Source organism: Podarcis pityusensis (assembly GCF_964106645.2).
Source record: "Podarcis pityusensis genome assembly, chromosome: 1".
NCBI lineage: Eukaryota > Metazoa > Chordata > Lepidosauria > Squamata > Lacertidae > Podarcis > Podarcis pityusensis.
The window spans coordinates 133,495,662-133,510,778 of NC_138028.1; the positions used below are offsets into that span (position 1 = coordinate 133,495,662).

A 15,117-nucleotide genomic window follows, 5' to 3' on the forward strand; every position below is an offset into this window, starting at 1 on the left:
CTTGGCTCTAGTGGGTAGCCTTAAAATATTCTAAACAAAATAAAATAAACAGTACAGTATCTTTCTGAATGGCTCTTTTATGTTTGAGATAGGGAATTTGTAGGTTGAAGATATGCACGTTTACAGCATAATTTTTATACATCTCATTGTGCAACCAGGAAAAGTATAATGAAATGTAATCCCTACTTAATTGTGTAAGAAATGGGATTATGAGTAGCCAAAGGGCAAAACAAAGGACAATGAATTTTTAATGGTTCCCATCAAAAGGGCTGTTCTGTACAATAGATCTGTTATTGACATCAACATGTCGCCCACCAAGTAAGACTCCTGTTATTCTTGATTGTCAACATATTTTGCACTGGGCAAAATGGCATTTGCTGGATGCTTGTTGTCCCAGAGAGATGAACAGAGGCCGTGCCTTTCTTCATAAAAGGGCTTGGCAGTTAAGCAGCTTTCACTGACAGTGGTAAAAGTGGATTTAGTGTTTTGCCAATACCAGTGGCAAAAACCACCAAGTAAATTGATTTCACAACACAATAATGACACTTCACATCACTTATTTTAAATGATTGATAGGTCACTTTCTGGGTGTTGAATAGCACTAATGTCCTCATGAGCTTCTTTGAGCTCAAAAGCGCGCAAGGGAGAGGATGGAGGAAAAAGAAGCTCATAACTCCCCATGAAGCCCCACCTCATACACAGAGGACTCTTGATTTTCAGAATGCATTCAGTGACGGTTCTCTCTGGCTGGAAGGGCTCAGGGCACAAGAAGCTGAAGTAAGACTATTGGTCATTTATCCTAGTATTGGCTGCTGGGGGCAGCACAAACTCAGGCTGAAAGGGAAAAACGAGCTAAGAGGAAGGCACACTTGGCAAATCCTCACTGTGATCAACTGCCCCCCCCCCAAACCCCAATGTCCCCCCTGTGGAAGGACATGTGGATCCAGAATTGGCCTCCACAGCCATTTATGGACACAACATTAAGGCGGTGTTGATGGAAGACAATCTTACTCGGCCACAAGTTATCACCAAGGAACAAGAAGACGGGGGTCAGCTTTTCAAGTCTGCTTCAGTTCCTTTTAACTGGGGTTACCATGGATTGGATATGGGACCTTCTTCTGCTCTATGCACCCACTGAGATATGGTCCTTCCCTACATGCTTTGGAGGTCTGGTACTATGTCCCTTGAGAATGCCATCTGCTTTGCTCATTTATGTGTGAGAAGAATGACTGGAGCCTTTTCTATTTTAGACAGTGGTTTTACATGCCAGCCATCTAGCAAGAAACAGTATCTGCTTTGTGACTTACTGTGAGGATGTTTATTGAGCTCTTGATATGAAAATGGGACTATGCTGCCAGCTGCCCATTTTAATATGGTTGATGTTGCTAAGGAGGCATTTGTGACACTAGAGTATGGCAGTGATTTGAGGAAATACCTAGACAACATTATCCATTTGGAATGACTTGAGGGGGTTATTTAATGAGCTAGCTTTTGCTCTGCCTGATTTAAACAAGGTGTGCTGGCACAGATTTGCCTGATTCATAGCAGGATATAAAAGAGGTGCCCATTGTACGGATTCATTTGGGCAGAAACCTTATGGTCCTGTATGAGAGAAACAAAGACAAATGTGTGTGTTCTCATTGCAGAATGGTATAGCTCTTCCATGAGGAACATACAGGGTCTCTACCATTGAGACAATGGAAATTGGATTGCTGAGGCATCGGTACTCAATCTGAGCCCCATGCAGGGGCTGGCATCTCTTCCAGAGGCCAATCTTTTGACTTCGGAAGTGGGATTTCCTATACAGTACTGATCAATTGGTTGGAACATGCATTTGCACCCATCACTTACCCAAGATCCCCAGGACACTTATTTCGTATCATTAGGCAGTCCAAATACCTGCTAAGGGAAGTGTCTGCCAAATGGGCACAGATCTCAACAACACTCATTTAAGGTCAACTTAAACACTTAAAAATGCCAAATCTGTCAAATATGAACAAGTATCTGAAGCTCCAGTCCCATGTGCACAGTGAGTTTGATCTCCAGTGGGACATAGGATATGTTGCATGGCAGTCTTCTTCCCGTATATGCTCGTCTGGTGCTTAATATCTCCATGTGAGGTGCCCTTCTTCAGGTTCTCTGCCCTGAGTGAACAGAGGTGTGTGGTCACTGGGGAGGGGCCAATTAGGTTCACCTGACACCTATTTATTTCCCCAAACATTTTAGTTATATTTCTAGAACATTTTATATCTTTCGGCACTGCTCTTTATCAGCCCCTTCTCACCCACCTTGGGTTTAGCCAGCTTTGGTATTGTTTTAATGCGAGCTTTAATGCTGGTTTTATTGAATTTATTTTTGTATTTAAATTTACTTATTGCTGTTGCTTGATTGTATTCTATATATTGATAACTTCTGTAAATAGCCCAGAGGACTGGGTTGATGGGCAAGATACAAACAGCATAAATAAACGGATTTCAAATTCACCCCAAAATAAAATGTTGGCCAGTGAAGAGGGCATGTAACTGTTTAACTGATGTGGGATTTGGATTGCCAACCTTTTTCTTTTATCAGGGCTCCTGCGTCTTTCACAGTTTAGCGACAGGGGCAACTCAGCTCATGAATCTTTCCTCGTCACTGAGATGCACTGAGGGAGAAAATGACACTTTGACAGCTCGGAAGAAAAAGCTCCCTCCCCCGATCCCTGGTCTCTACTTCCTCTGTATCTAAAAGCCTAGGCATTGTTTTTAGGAGCCAGAACTCAATAACCTCCCTGAATACAAGAGAGGAGTTGTTCTTGCACATCTCCCGTGCCTTTTTGGCCTCTGCTCCGCGCGTTCGGGTCGGCTGGCACCTCGTGCACGATAGAGTCGAGGGCTTCTCGGACCCTCCGAGCCTGACAGCGAAGCTGGAGAGGGGAGGGGGCTTCCTAGGTAGAAATGCTGGCGATGGTGCCGCGCAGAAGCCTCTCAGCTGATTCCGGTTGCGTCTGGCTTGCGAAATACATTCGCTTTTGGCTGCTCCTGCTGGTTTTCTCCGTTAATCCGTTTGCATTAACGGATCTCAGGGTCATTTTGAGACTTGCGCGCTGCTTTGGGATCTGCAAAGTCGAAAAGCAGCAAACGCAAATAATACAGAAAGGAAATCTGGAGGCATTGAAAAAGTAAAAAGCCCTGTTCGTTCTACTTGAGCTCCTTATGCTTTTTGCTCGCTGCTGGTTTGAGGGCGCAGAAGCTCCTCGTGCGCCGCTTTTGGCAGCCAGCGCGGCATATAAAGCCGAAGGCCAGTGGATCAGGAGCCGAGCAGGCAGACGGGGAGGGGGGGGCGTCCTCTGCTCAGACGGCCCAGGCAAAGGTCCGCAAGGTGTGCAGCCCAAACAGCAAAGGAGGGAGGGTTTCCTCGCCGGCTGCCTTTTTAAGAGCACGGAACCAAACTAGATTGGAGTGGTGGATCGCACGCAGTGGGACGCGCATTTATTTCCCCCAAAGCTGGAAATAGTTTCTGCCCTGTCGACTGCAGAGCAAAATCCTGCGCAACCTTCTTCGCGTTTGTGGTGAAAGGGTGGGTTTTATTTCTTAATTTTTGCCTTTGGCACCCCCCCCCCATATGGGGTAGAGGGGGAGCGCGAGAACAGCAGCCCTGAAGTGCTGGCCGCAGTGAGGCAGAATGCGGGGAAACGAGTAGAAGACAAAATGAGCATCAACCCCGGTCTGGAATTTTCTACCCACCGATGATGACTCGGGAGCGAAGCGCGGTTCACTTCCCACAGTAAAGGGGATCTGCGCAATCTGTTCTAGCTCTCGGGTATCAACGTGTTGTATTTGTAAATCGCTGTGGAAAAGATTCCCGCAGGTCACAAAAGGCGGAAACCAAACTCTTGCAAATCAACCGGGCCCTGCGGGGCGGGGGCCCATAATACGGATTGTATTCGAAGTAAAACTAAGCAAAGCGATTTTTTTAGCGTTAAACGGAGCCGGGTGTCCGCTGGAGAGTTTTCCGAGGCGGCCGCGCTCTTTCCGCAGGCGAAAGGGCAGGGAGCCTAGGTGGGAAACCGGCCCCTTTAAAAAATCCTGCCTAAAAGCCTCCAAATCTTGGTAGGTCAGAGGGCCACAGTCTCATTAAAACCACTCTTGTTCGGAATCTGCAAGGCAGACATTAAAGTGCAGTATTTTTCAATTAGAGCTGACGAATTCAATCAAAATTCCATAGATTAGGATGAAATGAGGCATGGGTCATTTACGGGGGAATTTAATTGCAGAGCCATTAGACAAATAGTATATTTGCCATTCTCACATTATCCATCATTTGAGACATCAAGAGAAGCAGCCGCAGCAGCCGCATCCTGGCCAATCCTGCCCGCCGCCCGCGACCCCCCACCCTGCCGGGAACCCGCCCCTCGCGCGGCGCCCAAGCCCCTCATTAGCATTGGATTTCACTTTAAACCGGGCAGGGGGGGTTATAAATGTTCATGCAATCAGGTTCATTAGGACTCCCTCCCCCCCCCAAAAGATGCACCTCCTTCTTTGATTCGGATTGCTTTGTGGATGGGCCGCGTGAGCGCCGGTTCAAGCGCGCGCGCCTTCCAAGAGTCAAGGCGGCTTCTTTGCCAAGGCCTTCCCTCGTCTCCTCCGCCTCCAGCGCCTTTCCCGGCAGGAGGAGGATCGCTTCCCCCAAGGCGCCGCCGCAGCCCCCCTCTCCGGGAGCGACCGAGGTTTTTCCGACGTGCCGCCTCCGGGAGGAAACCCGGGGTGACCTTTCCCACCGCCCCTAACCTCCGGCTCTCCCTCTCCGCCCCCTCCCCGGCTCTTCGGGGCCTTTCTGCGCCCTTCCGAGGGGCTCCTCTCCGCCTTTCGCGCTCGCCTCCCCTTCTCGCCCCTCTCCGGGCTGCTGCTGGCTGCGCCTTAGCTGCCTCGCTCATTTAATTGGGACGCGACGCGAAAAATGTGTCCTTTTGGGGGGAAATGATGCCCGGCTTTCTGGAAATCTCATCGCGTTAACTAGCCGCCCGCTCTTGGGGCTCCTTCCTTCGCCGGCATCCTGATCGCATTAATTTGACTTTTGCTGCGGCGCGGGAGGGCGGAAGCCGAGCCCCTGCTCTGAAATAGCCGCGCTACGACCAGGCTCCGGGATCCTAAGCAAACGGCGAGAGAATGGCGTATTTCAGCGGGGACCCCCCTCCCCGAGAGCCAGTCGACGGGCGCCTTCTCCCAGGCGCAGAGCGAGGCCCGGAGCCCGAGCGCGGGGCGGGGGCGGCCTTCCGCGAGCAGCGCCCCGACGGGCGCAGTTCAGTCCCGCTTATTGCTCGCAAGTTGCATTACAAAGGAATCGGGTCTCTCTGAGCTGGGATGCGGAAGGCGAGCCCCGGCCCAGGCGAAGCACCCCGGCAGCTCGGCCTCCCAGCCAGTGGCGTAGCGTGGGTTGTCAGCACCCGGGGGCACCCGGGGCAAGGCAAGTAATTTGCGCCCCCTAACCCGTGGATTTGCGCCCTCTAACCCGTGGATTTGCGCCCCCTAACCCTAACCCCCAGATGTTGCGCCCGGGCCCCCTGCACCCCCCACGCTACGCCACTCCTCCCAGCAGCCCCTCCGCGGGGCGCGGAGCCTCCCTTGAAGGCGCGCAAGGAGCAGGCGGCGGAGAGGCGTGGGCGGCCCCCCCCGCGGTTCCCCCCGTTGGTCGGGGCAAGAGCCCCGGTGGCGCGCGACGTCCGCGGCCGTGCCAAGTGCGAGGGGAAAGGACGGGCGCCGTCGGGAGCGCGCCTCTGAAACTTCCGCGCAAGGGGAAGCCGCCCGCCTGCGCCGGGCCGAGGGGAGCGATTCTCGTGAAAGTGGCGCCACCTCCAGGCCGGAGCGACGCGCCGCTGCCCCGAAACCAAGCGCGCGCGGCTCTGGCGCGCCTCCTTTCCCGGGGAGCAGCTCAGCTCAGCAGGCGAGGACGACGGGGAGCCCCAAGGCGCGAGGGCCGCCCAGCCCAGCCCAGCCCGCCAGTGGCGCCCTCTAGGAGCAAATGAAGTCTCTCTCTGTGTGTGTGTAAAAAAAGAAAACGTAAAGGGTGGAGGCAGGATCCCCCCAACCCCCGCATCGCCTGCTGCTCCTTGCCGGCCTCCCAGGGTTCTGCGACGCACACACGTGCACACACACACGTGTGTACAAAGGCGCTGGGATAATCGGCAAGCCCGAGGCACATCTGACTAAATCCCGATAATATTTTATTCCTATTTCATATATTTCTCCCAGCATCCTGGACTATCTGTGCTTAGGTTCCAGCTGTTCTGCGTCTACCTTTCACCAAGAGGAGCCCTAAGAAGACAATGTCTGGCTACTGGCCTGATTTCCACACTCTTTGCTCGGCTAAATCGCCCATGATAAACCCATAAAACCTTACAATCCCTATAAAACCTTCAGCTAATGGCCGTGTTCTCTGAATGGAGCCTGGCTGTATAAATGAAACACAGGGAGCCCGGACACCCGAGGGGCAAGGCAGCGCTGCCCAGGGCTTCTTGCTGTTTTCTCCGCAGCAACAGAATCCACTTCTGTGCGGGAGGGGGCGGCATTCGCGGGACTCCTCGGGGCACCTTCTGCACGTGTGCTCCAAATCTAGTGGAACATTCTGTGGCCGATTTCAGCCTCTCTCGAACTAGTTTTGCGTTCTGACCTGCAGCTTTGCCCGGGTCTCAAAAGGTGCCACTTTGGCCTGGCAGGGCAAGTGCCCTGACTGACTCCAGCTGCAAAAGCCGAGGCTGCTGACCATCGCCTGAGCTGCCTCGTCCTTGAAGACCATTGGCAGGACTGGCAGCAACAGTAGCAGATATGTTCCAAGCTTAAGACTTAGTTTTTTGCTAACTATGCTGTTTTACATGTGCATTTTATATTTAACTTCCTTTAGGAATGTTTGCTTTTGAAGAGTTAAGACAATTTCCCCCCGGTTAATTTTGCTGCATTACATGTGCATGCTGTACATGACCTTCTTTCTAATGGTTTATTTCAAAATCTTTAATAGAATAATTTAGTTTCCTGTTAATTATGTTGATTTGAATGTATAGTGTGTTCAGTGTTCTTTGTATACTGTGTTAGTTTTATGATGCTAGCTTCCCTGAGCCCAGCTCCGACCGGGGAGGGCGGGGTACAAATAAAAATTTATTTGTATTTATTAATGCTTTATATTTGATTTTTTTAAAAAAGATTTATTCTGAATTGTTTTATTTGATGTTTTAATGTAGGTTGTAAACTGCTTTGAGGTTTTTTTCTTAAAACTATAAAGCAGTATAGAAATGAACTTAATAATACTAATGCTAATAAGTTCCCTATGTGGTGAGGCATCTAGCAGGCCATCCAGGAAGTGGGAGTGGCACGTGGAGACACTCTGGACCACATTGCACCAAAACCTTGCCTCACTGTTTTCTCTGTGTCCTGACCTGCCCTCCCCAAAGTACAGGGTAGATGGCCACACAGTCTTCCTTTTATAAATGCATGCGTGCTTTAATTCAGTTCACAGCTGCTTCCCTTCCTCTACAGAATCGTTCATTGTACCTTAATCAGGCCATAGAACTATATAATACAGATATGGCAAATATTAAACATATGCATTTGTCCAAACTCATATCTTATTTTGATTGATTGAGGAGGAACATGACTGAAGGCGGCAGTTATATGCATACTTACTTGGGAGTAAACCTCATTTATATAGTGGAGATTTACTTCTTATGCGTGTTTACTTTCAGGCTGTATGATGTTAATCAGGCTGGTTTTTAATTTTGTGAAGCCAAGAAACTCCAAAAACCCTGTCCATGTTCCAATTTGCAGCAAGTGAAGCAATGAAATTACGTAGGATATTATGAAAACTGCGCAAATTTGATGTGCTTAAGTATGAATTGGGCCTAATGCCTATGGTCATCTTCTTAAGTGGCATCTGTATAATGTTGATTTATATCCTGTTAATTAATTTATTGCCACAATAATATAATGGTAATTTGAAGAGTTATATAAATTGGGGTATGCAAAAGATATATGTAGACGAGAATGTGAAGGAACCATTATGCTACTTGTCAGGGTTATATATGGTGCTATCCACTGATAACAAAATGATGACTGAGAAGCTCTGCAAAATGTTTTTGCGACTGCAATTCATGCAGAATTAAACCAATTCATTTAAAACAGCAATAACCAATTGCCACTATGCTCCAGTTAGGAGGTGGGATATCCTAAAGGGTGTTTCCTTCAGGCCTATAATAAGCCCAATTAAAATAACCATTGTATTAAATTTTGAAGATTTCACATCAGTTAAGTATTTAAAAATATATGGGCATAGAAACCTGGCATATGCATATACTTCTCACGTGTTTTCCATTAACTAGACTATAGCTATGGCATGTAGATTAATCTCATGTAATAAAGCACATTTCTTCAGTTTTTCTGAAAAGATTAATAATTTGAAAATTTGAGTACAGTCAAGGTAAACAAGGTGGTCAACAAAAAAGAGAAGGGTTGTATTTTTTACAGGTGGGAAAAATGAATTTGTGCTGTACAGCAAAGAACAGAAAATTCTGTTAATTGTAGCAAATTAATTAAACTTTCAGCAAGTTAATTAAAACTCAGACTAAGAGCCATATTTTGTGAAATAAAAGTATTTTAATGTGATGTACAGCTGCCTGTCTTTCTGTTTTGAATACAAATTAAGTCTGTTAGTTAAAAATGTTGGAAGATGGAAGGGTATTTTGAGTGCCCTACAAGGAAGAAGACTGGGTGTTATCATTTTAGAGGAAACCAAGGAAATGCTATTTTAAGTGTAGAAGCCGAGAATTGTGGAGTTGGTGAAGGAACCTGGAATCTCAACCAGAGATGTGGGAATCTCACCTATCCATGACAAATGGTGTAGAGAGATCTGTTATTTCTGTTTGTGTTTAGGATTTTATTCTAGAAATAATTTGGTTTCATTTATTTTTAAAATTACTAACAGCAATTTTGAAGCCATTTTGTTCAGGAATAATATTTAGGGAATGTAATTTTAGCTTGAATAAAACAGAAGCTTTCATCAAACTGGCATCCAGTGCAGCAGAGATGATGGTATTTTGCTTATCCTCAGCATTCGGAAGCGGACCTAGAAAATGTGCTTTGCATCATTTTTCCACGTGGTCTGCAATACGGCACAATAATCTGATTTTCCCTTCCCACAGATCTGGAATATTCTGCAATAAATAATTTTGCTGCCAATCTGATGATGAATGGGGAGGCACCAGGGTGGGGAGAAGAATACTGTGAAGAGCTGGGGAAAGACCCCAGAGTTTTATAATCCCGAAATTTCCAAATTGTAACAAATTCTATTTCACAAATCAAGTCTGCTTTTGTAAGGTTTTTTTTGCAGAGGGGGCAGAGCTGCACATATGAAGTAGGTAGTATGAAAGGAGTTTTCAAATTAAAATTTATTAGGATTACACATTTAAGTTGGGTGGGCTGCATTTGCTTTTGGGGGTCTTAAAAAGGAGCTCTGTGTGGATCTTTAGTATGATAAGGAAGAGTTGTTCTTTTACCTTCTCATCAGTATGATGTAGGCAGCTGCATCCCTTCTTCCTTTGATTGACAGGTCCTGCAGGTCAGTGTGGCTTTTTGGCTTCCTAGGTTGTCTCCTCTGGGGCTCTGGAACGATGCTGAGAATCCATGTGGGACTGCCCCACCTCCTTTCCTTTGTTCTCCTTCCTTTTATGCAGCCCGCTATCTTCCTTTCATCTTAATTGTGTGTGTGTGTGTGTGTGTGTGTGTGTGTGTGTGTGTAGCTTGGCTATGCAAAGTTTGTCAACATCTGTGCTATTCATATGGTACCCTCTTTTTTTATTCAGATACACCAGGGTATCTCTAAAGTGGGTCAGAACCCATGTCACATAAGTATAGTTGAAATATTTTACCTATGCTAAATATACAATATAGATGAAAATACAAAAAGAACAACTTTCTATTTTCTTTTCCTGTTTTACAGGGGAAACTTTTAAAACCTCCACTGAAATACAGGGAAATGTTGGCTGGCTATTCTAAAGAGTCTTCTGCCAGCTTAAAGACTAACTAATTTATTATGGCATAAGTTTCCTTGCACTACAGTCCTTGTCATCAGAGGCAAGAGGTATTGCCTGAGCTATAGGTGTGCATACACACACACACACACACACACACGGTTTTGCAGAGTGAAATTGTAAGCAGTGAGGTAAGAGGGAAATGAGATGCTGCAAAGTACAGACAATGATAATTATGGGTTAGGTCCAGTTATGTCTGCCCACTTGCACAAAAGGAATAATGTACAGCTAGTACAACAGAACTACTGGCTTCTCCCCTCAAGAGCCTGGATCCTCCAAATCTGTCCAGAGGGCTCCCATTCCTCTGGAACAGATTTGGGGGGATGGAGGGAGTATGGAGAAGCCCCATTGTACTAGCAGATGCCACCTTACCCTACACTGGATTAACCATGGTTGTTGATAGCACATATCTCATGGCATTGGTAAGCCAATTAACACCTATGAACACTCACGAGCCTTTATCTCAGTTCAGTCCACAAGTGATAGCATTGAACTACTTGGAGTATTTTATTTCAGTGTTTTCATATTGTAGGAACAATCAATCTGATGTTGAGCGAAACTCCTGAGCAGTTCTCATAGAAAAAGGCAGTTATTAAGACACCCTGGAAACAAAGAATGTTTGCAGCCCTTTTGAAAGACCAATATTCTGAATTAATTCAGAAAGCAAACTGGCTATTTGGCCTATTGAAGATATTTGGCAGTGAGCCAACATGACAGTGATATGGAATTGAGGACTGGAGAGATGATTCTGTGATATGGCAGTGGACAAAGCCATATTGTAATTTTTGAATAAACATGTATATAAATAAGTAAATATAAAAAAGGAAGCAAATTGGCAACCAGTGCTAATGGGGACTTTTCCTTGGATGTCATGCTAGCAGTGGTGGTGGTGGTCATGGGATCTTGGAATCTGGTGTCCTCTCCTAGAATATAAGCACTTGCCATTTAGTTGTTAATTTATTCTCTGCCCTTCTTTGCTTCTAAACAACACAGCCCCCCATTTCAGCTTGGGAACTCCTGAGCCGGACTCAGACATTTCCTCCCTCCCTGGCTTGCTGCTGGAGCTTTCAGCCCAATATGCTGCCTGCTTAGGTTTCATGAAGGGATGCGGGTGGCGCTGTGGGTTAAACCACAGAGCCTGGGACTTGCAGATCAGAGGGTCGGCGGTTCGAATCCCCGCGATGGGGTGAGCCAACCTAGCAGTTCAAAAGCACATCAAAGTGCAAGTAGATAAATAGGTACCACTCTGGTGGGAAGTTAACGGCATTTCTGTGTGCTGCTCTGGTTTGCCAGAGGTGGCTTAGTCATGCTGGCCACATGACCCGGAAGCTGTATGCTGGCTCCCTCGGCCAATAAAGCGAGATGAGCGCTGCAACCCCAGAGTTGGTCACAACTGGACCTAATGGTCAGGGGTCCCTTTACCTTTAGGTTTCATGTGCATTTTGCACAGGATTTCATCAGCTAAGTTTTACTCAGAGTAGGCCTGTTGAAATTAACAGACCTAATTTAGCCATGCTCATTAATTTCAACCGTTCAACTCCAAGTCGTACTTAGCTGAATATCACCACATGACCCGCGCTCTGTATAGAGGACACAGGCAGAATTATTTGGGAAGCAGCGAGAGAGAGGTGGAAAAATAACAGAGGTCCTTGGAAAGGCAATGCTTTGGAAATCTCCTAGCTGCTGCTTTCAGCTTTCGGGAAGTCAGGAGGCTGCTTTGAAACCAGGATTCCATTTGTACTCCTTTGGTAAAAAAACACCACAGTAATAAACAGAGATGCTTATTTCTAAATTACATTTTTTAAATTAAAGATTATGACAACATTACCATTACAAGCTGTTCCTTCACATTTTATTAGCTCTTTATCAATAGTTTGTTAATTCAGAATTCAGTCATCAATTACTATTATTTTGGAAAATAAAAACATTATTGAAAAAAATGACATTTTACTAGAGTTCAGCACTTGAGTATGAAATTTTATTTACCTAAATGTTCCAAAGCCACTATTCTTGTTACTATGTATTATTTGTGCTATTTATATTGTATTAACAGATCACTAAAATCTGTGAGGCCACAAACAAAACTGCATCAAAAGATTTCCAAAGTACATTTTACAGAAATGGTATACAAGTAAAAGCTTCAAGTCATTGTAATAATCTGTGGTTTTATTAATGTAAACCCCTGAAAGCACTTATTCGTTAGAAAACCGGAAAAACCTTTGCTGTATTCATAAGCAATTCATTTATCATACGCCAATGAGGACCAAGATATAATGGTGAGATCTGGTGATTGGTACAAGATATTCAAAGCAAGATTCCCTCAGGTTCTAACAGTAGATAATTTTGTAGTGGTTTGGGAACAGGCAGTAAGGGGATGAGAAAATGGCACCTACTGCCAAATTTTCTCCTGATGGCACAGCGGCACAAATGCTGCAGACACCGGACCTTGTACATCTGATTCTGGAAGGACTCATAGAAAGATAGATGCCTCTGAAAGAGAAAGAACAGTTTGCAAGGTGTGGCCACCTGGAATTTATTTATTTAATTATTAGATTTCTATACTGCACTGCATCCAAAGATCACGGGGTGGTTCAAAGCATAAAAATTCAAAATGAGAAGGCAAAATTCATAATAAAACAAAAACAAAGTCAAACCAGTAACCCACCTCCCACAAACACATTTAAAAGGCCATAAAATATTAATCAGCCAAAGGCTTGGTTGAAGATAAACATTTTCCCTTGGTGTCTAAAAGTATATACAGTGGTACCTTGGGTTAAGTACTTAATTCGTTCCAGAGGTCTGTTCTTAACCTGAAACTGTTCTTAACCTGAAGCACCACTTTAGCTGATGGGGCCTCCTGCTGCCACTGCGCCGCTGGAGCACAATTTTTGTTCTCATCCTGAAACAAAGTTCTTAGCCTGAAGCACTATTTCTGGGTTAGCGGAGTCTGTAACCTGAAGCGTCTGTAACCTGAGGTACCACTGTAATGAAGGCACCAGGCGAACTTCCCAGGGGAGAGCATTCCACAAATGAGGAGCCACCACAGAGAAGACCAATTCTTGTGCTGCCACCCTCCGGATCTCTTGAGGAGGAGGAACATGAAGAAGGGCCTCAGAGTCCAGAACAGATTATATGGGGAGAGGTGGTTCTTGAGGTATTGTGGTCCTGAGCTGTTAAAGGCTTTATAGGTCAAAACTAGCACTTTGAATTGGGCCTGGAAAATAATTGGCAGCCAGTGCAGTTGGGCCAGGATCAGTGTAAGATGCTCAAACCGTCTTGCTTCTGTGAGCAACCTGGTCATCGAATTCTGCACCAGCTGAAGTTTCTGAAGCATCTTCAGAGGCAGCCCCACATATACTGCATTGCAGTAATCTAACCTAGAGGTTACCAGAGCATAGATGACAGAAGTCGGGCTGTCCCTGTCCAGATAGGGGGGCAGCCCAAGCTGATGGGAGGCACTCTGCGCCACCGAGGTCACCTGAGCCTCAAGTGACAGCAAAGGATCCAGGAGGACCCCCGTGCTATGTACCTGCTCCTTCAGAGGGAGTGCAGCCCACCGGGAGCAAGCCACCTCCCAGCCTTCTGCTAACAGGGAACCCCCCACTAACAGGGCCTTCATCTTATCTGGATTGAGTTTCAGTTTGTTGGCTCTTATCCAGTCCATTACTGAGGCAAGAAAAAAAAGATGATTTAACCAGAGTTAGTAATAGTAATATGAGGTATTTGTCAACTGATGATTAGGACCAGCAGCATAATTATCTTGAGAAAGAATGAAAAAAATACAGCAGTCACCACATTTTTGTGAAAGTAACAGTGATTTGTACGACTTGGCCATCCGCTCACTTTCTCTAGATACAGTTTCTTATATGAGTCTCCCCCAACCAGCAGATAAAAACAATCATATTCAAAACGATTAAAAACACAAATCTCAGTGCAACACGTTTAATAAATTATGCAACAAAATCAACATAATCCTGTGACAGAACAACAGCATTACAGTGGATGTTCGGGTTGCAAATGTGATCCGTGTGGGATGCACATTCACAACTTGCAGCGTTCGCAACCCACAGCGGCGCGTATGCGCACGCACAGGGTTGCGATTCGGCTCTTCTGTGCATGTGCGACTGCCGAAACCCAGAAGTAACCCGTTCGGGTACTTCCGGGTTTCGGCAGGTGCGTAACCTGAAAAAACACAACCTGAAGCGGCTGTAGCCTAAGGTATGACTATATTACAAATGCCTATATTCTGAACAGTTCCCTCTTGAGGGTCTTTGATACTGCACCCCTATGACCCCTATAGGTATATCCTGGGCTTTATAATTTTATTTTCCATTATACATCCTCAGGTTGAACTGGCTGGTTCTTTTGTAATATAAGTGCAGAATCACTGAAGAGGTCACTAAATAAATATCTGATTGGTCATCTAGACCACTGAGACAAACAATCTGTTGACACCCCTGTACACTTCTCCTGAATTTCCATAAAGAGGTGAAGCTTCACCTCGTATTTCATCTCTTGGAATCATTCAACAAGATTAAGAACGAACCTCTCTCTCTGAACCTCTCTCCTGGAAGGAACTTTGCACATTCTCTGAAACCCAAAACTCCACTCAGTCATTTAAAATGTAACTAGCTAATTTAGATTCGATGGACCACATTCTCTTAGATTGCCCTTTACACAGCAGACCTCGCCAACTGATGCTGAGCAAAATGTTGGACCTCCGGCCCACAACTCCGAGAAGAAGCCAAATAAGGTTTCTCCCGGCAGATCAGGACAAAGATATTACTGCTTTAGTAGCTTCCTTTTTAGCCACAATTTTACCCGACAGGGTTCCCAACCAACTATCCTTTCGGGAAATAGACAGGTCATGGCAGAATATCCAAATGCACACGACTATAGTGTGACCTTATAACCCTCGATAGCTTCACCCTTGTCTTTTTTATTATTCCAGTTACTTGAAACATTTTACACTGTGATGCCAATAAAGGTATTTGATTGATTGATTGAATAGATGGTTGTCACACACACACACAGCCTATAAATCTTCAGCACAAAGTCCTCTA

The 15,117-nt window shown here is 45.7% G+C and overlaps 1 protein-coding gene across 2 annotated transcripts in view; it reads right to left on the bottom strand.

The window, feature by feature from the left end:
• Window positions 1-11,889: 11,889 nt before the first annotated feature.
• ASB18 (ankyrin repeat and SOCS box containing 18) overlaps window positions 11,890-15,117 on the bottom strand; it is a 38,198-nt gene continuing 34,970 nt past the window's right edge. For both annotated transcript variants that reach the window (XM_081018037.1, XM_081018036.1), the window contains exon 5: window positions 11,890-12,544. In XM_081018037.1, coding sequence (XP_080874163.1) covers window positions 12,359-12,544 — 186 coding nt within the window. In that variant the 3' untranslated portion in view covers window positions 11,890-12,358. The remainder of the gene's footprint in view (window positions 12,545-15,117) is intronic.